Genomic DNA, 8,355 nt, shown 5'->3' on the forward strand with positions numbered 1-8,355 from the left:
ATCCATCCAGTTAAATTTTTTATTATTAGTAATATCGACATTTATTTATAATGTTAAAATTACTATTATACTTAATAATCAGCAGCGTCTTGCCGAAACTCTGGCGGTCCAGGGCAAAAAATGATTCGGCAGCCCTTATATAAATTCGTTTGAAAATATTTCGTATCCTGACAAAAACTAAATATGGTTTAAAAAATTCATAAATATGAATAACGCATATAAAAAGGTTAATATAGGTCAGTGCAATCTATCGACGATGCAATGTTATCTTCGATTGAAATAAGGAATATATTTACGAGGCGGTTTTGCGCCATGCAGGACCTTAAGTAATCCTAATTGTTTGAGCTTTGGAGCAGTTAGGTTCAGCCGATGAGACTATAATTGGAATAGTTAGAATAATCCTAAAAACAATGTATATATTATATATGGCAGAGCTTTATTTAACCTATTATTGTAAATATAGCATAAGATTTCTAAAGGACATTTATGGTCTGCTTACACAATTAAAATTTTTATTTCAGTCAATAACTCTAGTACATTAATATCGCTTTCTAAACGAATATTGATCCGTTAATAATATTTAATCAACTATGATATTCATTTAGTTTTATTTAAGGCGCATTATCAATACAAGTATATCGAATAAATGCAAACCCAAATGGATCCTTGAAAAATTTTAAGGATGTCTCTTGTTTCAATTAAATTTTTATACTTAATGCTGTTTAACCAATATTTCGAGTTGCTTTGCGTTTAGTGACATTGTTATTTTTATTTTTCAGGCTGTTTATTTGAGGCTAAATAGAGGGCTAAACAGTCGGATGTTTAGTAATAAATAGAACTAGGACATGGCCTAACTGCTGAAAACGTTCATCAACGAAATCTTCGCTTGATCGAGGAGTACATTTTTAAAAAATCCAATCAAACCAATGGGTTCATTATCGATATCGATTATTTCTTGCATTTCAGATGTGGCACATGTATCTTTTTAAAAGAGTCGATTTTTGAAAATTAATTTTTGTAAAGTGCAAATTAAGGCACTTTACTAACATGTTTCAAAATTTGGGACCCGTATTTTAAATTTTGGAAAAAGGTGACCAATTTCATAATTTACTTATTGGTAGTTTGTGATTTAAAGAATATTATTGCAGAAATTAGGCATTAAATATTTGAACAAATTACATAATTTTTACAATTTTGCAAGGTGTCAACTTGTTTTTCTTGAATCGACTTATATCTGGCTAAGAAGATATGAATGCATAAATAAGGCACTAAATTTTGGCATAATTTAAAAATTTGTGTTTCAAATCATTCTGCCAATTTTGGCATATAATGTATATTTGAACAGCAAAAACCTAAAAATGTATAAAAATGAGAAGATATTTATCATTTGGGTGGCACAAGTTCAAGCAACTTTATGCTAAGCAATGTGAATCCTTTAGATCACTCAAATATATTATTAAAATGACATTCGGATTGTAGTATTATTACTTATTTAAAATTTTCTCGGTTCATATAGTATGTGTATGTGTCATGACAAAAAATAGTTTCTCTCCTTGTAATAAACATAATTAATGTCATTAAACAGTTTAAAATTTAGTATAAAATAAATTGATTCATATATTCTGCTCTTTATATAAATAATATATAATTACATTTTTTTAATTTAATTCAGATTTATTTAATTTTGATATAAATTCAAATATACAATTTAAAGATGAAGATTCCCTAAATTTTTCAATAAAATTTTCGCCACTTTCAGAGCATAAAGCTATATTGGGGTCTAAGGGAATCGATCCTATATAAATTTAAAAAATAAACTATCAATAAAAATTAATATTCACCTAAAAACGGTATATTTGCATATTCAGCTAATTTCTGCCCTCCACCTTGTGAAAATATATCTGAGCATTCCTATGAAATATGAAAATTATTTTTATTATAAGGAATGCATTTACAAAATATTATATATTACTTTACAATGGGGACAAATATATCCAGACATATTTTCAAAGAGACCTAGAATTGGAATTTTTAATTTTCTACAAAATGTGATTTCCCTTCTTACATCGTTCACAGATATAAGCTAAAATATTATATAAAAATGAATATAATATAAAAATTTTTTTAATAAAAGTTGAAACTTTTATTCTATAAGATGCTAGATTCAGGATATAAATGTAGGTGTTTAAATAAATTTATGACTTAGCAACAAGTCCTGGTTAAATTGATTGGGAGATCTGACATGAAAAGACAGTAAATTTGAAGGAGACATGATTAATCATGTCACACTTGATACATATTATAACTGATGATTTTATGGAATTCTGGAAAATAATCTGATTTTATCAGAAACACATTCTCAGATGTCAGTATAGTTTATGGATTGGTTTTGTATGAATATCGGATAAAAATTGTGAAAAATTTGTGGATTATGCTATATATAACCACAAACTTTTATAGATTTAAAAATAATTTAGATATTTCAAAAAAATAATGAATTTTGTCAACCCAGTTTAGAGGGTATTAAGAGGCACAATATATATATATAATATACTGCATTGATAATTGGTTTAAACACCAAGAATAATAGAAGATAAATAAAATTAGATATAGGCCTGTAGTTTTAAATATGAAATGGTTAGGACCTCTATTCCCCTCCCCTCCCATTCTAATAAATAAATATATCAATAAAAAAACTCAAATTAGTAAAATTATATGATTTGACTTTTAGATAATCTTGAACTTTTAAAAAATTAAGGATTTAAAATACCAGGCTACTTTTAAGTAGAACCCTCTAACTAGGGTTGTTAAGCCTGATTTGCATCAAATTTTAAAATCTGTTCAAGATTTTAGCCAGAATAATATTATGGAGACTTTGTTCATAGATGGCAGAAGGGTTTATACCTTTATTTGCCAAATCTTGAGGCTTATATAAATAAATTCTAGCTAAAATCATAAGTCCATTTTAAAAATTCACTCGAATTGGGCACTTTAACAACCCTAACTCTAACATAAGGTTATAATCAATTGTGTATTGAAATCTAATCAGAAAATATTAGTCAAATATTTTTTATATATTTTTTTAAATTTACTTGAGGTGTTGTTATAAGAATGGCACCTTCCGGATTATAGGGTGCAATATTTTCAATCACAGATATATGTTCATCCGAGGTACCAGGTGGTGTATCAATTATTAAATAATCTAATTCTTCCCAATAAACATTGTTGATAAATTGTTTGATCATAGCTTTTACAATATTAATATTTTTATCATTTAAAAAAAACAATAAGGAAAAAATTTAATTACAAATATATCTGAATTTTTAAATAATAATTAGATAATTAACAATATTTGTTTAAATTTAGCCATAGTATTCTATAATTGGCATATAAAAAGTTTATTAATAAGAATACCATTCTTTTTAGGACCCCTCCATATAACAGGGTCTTTATCACTTGGAAGTAGAAAAGCCATTGACATTACACATAATGTTTTTTGATCATCTACATACACAGGTACCCATCTAAAATATCATAACACCTAATTTTATTATACAAAATACCCCTGTGAACATTGATATATAGTTTTGTCACTTAGGTTCATCATCCTTGGTATGCTGGGTCCACATAAATCAATATCTAGTATTCCTACCTAAAATAAATTATTTAAAAAATTAATTACATATACCATACCTTGTATTGATTTTTATTTAAAGTGAGGGCTAATTGCAAAGCAACGGTGCTTTTACCAACACCTCCCTTCCCTGATAAAACTAAAATAACATGCTTAATTTTTTCCATATGGAGAATTCATTCATTTATTCATTACCACATAACCCACCAGGAGTTAGGCGTACACCAAGTATATTCACTAGTATATAGATCCTATACATGATGTATATCCGTTTTATTATAGTGGACGGTACCACTATATGTAGCAAGCTAGCAAAGTGAAGAAGGGAGAAGTACGAAAGTGGTGATGTATTAGTTCCGTTACCGGCAGAATAGTGTTAAGAAATATAATGTCATGTAATAATGTACCTGAATCCTGATATGGTTATTCAGTGAGGCAACAAAAAAAACAATAATAACTCTTATATCTTGGTGAGTATTGAGAGTTAAAGTTAAGTTTGCATGATGAGTCCCTTCTTTGTTTGTTGTTCGGTGTGTCGATATCGCGTGTCCTGTAGACCTTGTACGCGCTGTGCAAAAGATATTTGGGTTCGTCGGTGTTATTGCGTTATTATTATCCATTATTCTATTTGTTGTTGTAGCTGTTGTCGTTATTGTCGCCGATATCGTGTGTCCAGATGAAAAAGTCGTGGGTTCATATGAGGAAAGTTGCGTTGTCCAGATTATTATCATCATCAAACATGCTTTGTTCTAGCCATTGCAAGAAAAGAAAAAGAACAGAAACGGTTCCTATTTTAATTTAGGCCATATTTTAGCATGTATTTTAGATGTTCTTTAGGTGTTTGTTGTTCTTGCTGAGTGCCATGAAATCTGCAAACGAGAGGTTGCATGTCCATATATTTCAAACATTTCGCCAACCAATAGTATTTAGGGGTACTTTTCATCCTACCGTCAGGAACCATTTCATGGACGAGACTATTTCCTGCGAGTGTCTTAATCTGTGGCCTAGTAATTCTAATCTCCTCATGGGAATGAGTCGATTGATTGGTAGAATGTCGCATCTATTCCAGAGCGTTGAATTTGAGGTGTTGTATGGGTAATATGTTTTGATGATTCTTCTTAGGCATTTGTTTATAAATGTTTGAGTTGCGTTGGAATTTGTAGTCGCGTTTTGTTTAAGCATTCGGTCGAAATCAAGGCCGACTCTTCACAGCGAAAATAATTTTTAAAATATAAGCCGCAAATGTGTTCATTTTTATATATTTATTATATTTTTTATGAATTATTTATATATTTTTATAAAATATATTACTGTTAGCAGCCAAAAGTTTCTTTTAATTTTTACCGAACTACGCGGTTCAGACTAAAGCCTGATTCAATGCTCATGGGCTTAGTTTGTAGATGAAGAATACTAATCTTTATACATAAGATTATTCCTGTTAATCGAGATTTTTATTTAACTTAAATTGTTTTTATAGCCTTTAACTATGTATTTCGTTTAAATTGTTTTTTTTATAATACATATATATATATATACCTTATTTTATATTTATTTTTAGTATCATTTTTAGTTTTGGAATAAATTTGTTATAAATAAAAAATTACCACCGTTTTCTTTCACCACCGTTATCATTATATAACATGGTGCCCCGCTTTAAATGATAACTCACGCACAATGATATATAAAAAAGTCTCATATATATTGTGCATATGCCGATAAATAAAAAAAATAAAAAATTTTTTTTTGGAATTATGTAATAAATTATAAAAATTATTCGATATAAAGGACACACACAAGGTAAAAAAAAAATTAATGTGACTTCACAACGACAATATATATCTTTATGCTAATGTAAATAAAGTTTTAAAATAAAAATTTGCAATTTGGATAAAAATAAAATTGAATACATAATAGTGACAATATTTATCTTTGCTAATTTAAATAAAGTTTTTAAAATAAAAATCTGCAATATGGATGATAAAATTAGCATATCCTCCAACAGGGAAGTTAAGTTCCCAAAGTTGGAGGGATGCTTGACGGACATATATTTGGAGAGACTTGACGGTTATTTCTCTCAAACAATTTTATCCGACTCAGTAAAAATTGAAACATTGATGAGCAATTTATCTGATGACCTATACGATAAAATTAAGTCATTATGTACTAAGGAAGATATCAAAGATTATAAAATTATTAATAAAAAATTAAAATTTTTATTACCCAGTCAAGATGTTTGGATATTGACTGTGAAGTTTAACCTTGTTTCACAAGGTGTTAAGAAATCTTTTTTGGATTGGTTTTTTATAAGTTGAGTAGACAATGTAATTTTATTAATGATGATCGCATAAAAGAAAAATTGAGAACATCTAGTTTAAATGACAATATAAAAAATAAATTTAATAAAAATATTAACTACACATTAGACGAAATCAATAAACTTATTAATGTGAATCCAAATTGACTAGCGAACCAATTAACAAAGTAAATGTCAAATTACATTTGAGATGTGACGCCCAACCTAAAATAATACCATAAGACGTATACCCTATTCAAAGATTGATCTTGTGGGCGAAGAACTAAATAGATGGATACACGAAAAAATTATTGAGCCTGTAAATGATGTGCGATGGGCAAGTCCTATAACCGCCGTATACAAAGATGATGGGAGCATCAGGCTTTGCGCAAATTTTATACCCAATTCCACGTATAAATGATCTTATAGCTAAACTTTCAGAAGGAAAAAAATTTACCAAACTCGATTTCAAAAATGCTTTTCTACAAGTTCCGATCGATAAAAATAGCAGAAAATTTTTGACTATATCTACACATAAGGGATACTACCAATTTACCAGACTTCCTTTTGGGTTGAAAACTTCATCTGCTATATTCCAAAAAATCATGGATCAAATTTTCGGTGATATGAAAGATGTCATATTTTATATTGATGACTTATTAATAACTGGAAATAACGATGAAGCACATTTAAACAACATCAAAAAGGTATTTGAGAGAATATTATCGTACGGGTTAGTACCTAACTTCGCCAAAAGTTTATTTTTTAAAAATAAAGTTAGGTTCCTGGGTCACGATATAGATGACAAGGGGATCCATGCTAACCATGATAAAATTGAAGCAATAATTAATATGCCAGAACTAAAATCAGCTGCTGAATTGTCAACATTTCTGGGAATGGCTGGTTATTATAGAAAATTTTTGAATAACTTCGCTGATATTGCTGATCCGTTGTATAAAATGGTCAACAAAGAAAGATGGGAATGGAACTTAGAACATTCCAGAAGTTTTAATGATTTAAAGAAGTTAATTAGTCTCCCGCCAGCACTGACGTATTTTAATCCGAAATTACCTATTGGGATTGCGACTAATGCATCTAAATCTGGATTAGGGGCTGTTGTACTATTTCACACAGAGAAAGATGGCAAAGAAAAACCCATTGCTTTTGCGTCTAGAACCTTAGCAAAATCTGAAATAAATTACACAAATATTGAGCGTGAGGCTCTTGCCATAATGTTCGCAATTAAAAGATTTCAAGTATATTTGGTTGGGACTAAATTTACTATCATCATGGACCATAAACAATTAGTCTACTTTTACTAAGGGACTCAAGGACAATAGTACCATGTCCTTAAGGTTACAAAAGTGGAATATCACTTTGGGGGGTTACGACTTTAACATAATGTACAAAGCAGATAAATACAATGTTGTTCCTGACTGCCTCTCGATATTGCCACAAGAATGTCATGATAAAGTTGTTGAAAATATCACTATAATAAATGACTATGGGGATTTACCTATCAATTTCAATCAAATTCGTGATGAAACTTTGAAAGATATTGAATTAAAACAAGTCATAAATGATATTAAGAACAACAGGCCTATGAAGAATGATATCTATAAAAACATTGAATTGGAATTAAGTATAATTAAGGATTGTCTTTACAAAAGCAACAAAATCATACCATTTGAAAGGGCACACATAGACTATGTGGGTCCGTTCTTCACAAGAAATTGGTTGACAATAGTCGATGCTTACAGTGAGTTTCCAATCATTGTTCCTGTTAAAAATATTACGACTGATGTTACATTAAAAGAAATTTTTAAAACTATTTTGTTATATGGAATACCCGAAACTATAGTTACCGATAACGGCACTAACTTCGCAAGTAGTGATTTTAAAAAATTTTGCAGTGATTATGGTATCAAACATGTGCTCACATCTGGTTATCATCAGCAATCCAATGGCTAGGTAGAACGCATGGTAAGAACGCAAAACACATATGATTAGGAATATCAAAATTGACTTAGATATCGCACTTGACAAATTTTTATTTAATTACAGAAATACGCGTAATGACACTACAGGAGTTACACCGTCTAAGAGAATGTTTAACCATGATATTAGAGGTAAATGGGACTTATTGAGACCGTTGGAGGAGAAGGAGAATAAAATAAACGTTACTTTACCACAAAATAGAACCTTTAATGTAGGAGATTTTGTTTGGTATAAAGTACAAACGATTGACACGTGGGACAAAGGGACAATTAATTTGAAGGAAAGCGACACTATGTTCCAAGTCTATACAGAAAAAGGTATTACAAGGAAACACCTGGACCAATTAAGAAAGAGAGAATGCTATAACACATTTGCATACCATGACTCTACTAAGAAGGACGGAAGTGAGGACAAAAATAAAACTAATGAT

The 8,355-nt window shown here is 29.5% G+C and overlaps 1 protein-coding gene across 1 annotated transcript; it reads right to left on the reverse strand.

Annotated features, from left to right (window-relative positions):
• Positions 1-1,630: 1,630 nt before the first annotated feature.
• On the reverse strand, positions 1,631-3,848 carry LOC135931591 (cytosolic Fe-S cluster assembly factor NUBP2 homolog). Its single transcript, XM_065468822.1, has 7 exons — positions 3,694-3,848; positions 3,564-3,652; positions 3,415-3,524; positions 3,093-3,247; positions 1,973-2,083; positions 1,842-1,911; positions 1,631-1,795 (listed from the first exon to the last, which is right to left on the reverse strand). The coding sequence occupies exons 1-7, from the start codon at positions 3,799-3,801 to the stop codon at positions 1,659-1,661; spliced, it is 780 nt and encodes a 259-aa protein (XP_065324894.1). The 5' UTR covers positions 3,802-3,848; the 3' UTR covers positions 1,631-1,658.
• Between the last annotated feature and the right edge of the window lie 4,507 nt (positions 3,849-8,355).

The sequence above is a fragment of the Gordionus sp. m RMFG-2023 genome, chromosome 1 (assembly GCF_954871325.1).
Source record: "Gordionus sp. m RMFG-2023 chromosome 1, tfGorSpeb1-WG-v2, whole genome shotgun sequence".
Taxonomy (NCBI): domain Eukaryota; kingdom Metazoa; phylum Nematomorpha; class Gordioida; order Chordodea; family Parachordodidae; genus Gordionus; species Gordionus sp. m RMFG-2023.

Excerpts from the sequence above, each read along its gene's own strand:
- LOC135931591 (XM_065468822.1), bottom strand. The coding sequence starts at position 3,801 with ATGGAAAAAATTAAGCATGTTATTTTAGTTTTATCAGGGAAGGGAGGT. Across the intron at positions 3,653-3,693 it reads TAAATAAAAATCAATACAAG|GTAGGAATACTAGATATTGA; the intron begins GTATGGTATATG and ends AATTTATTTTAG. Across the intron at positions 1,912-1,972 it reads ATATTTGTCCCCATTGTAAA|GAATGCTCAGATATATTTTC; the intron begins GTAATATATAAT and ends CATATTTCATAG.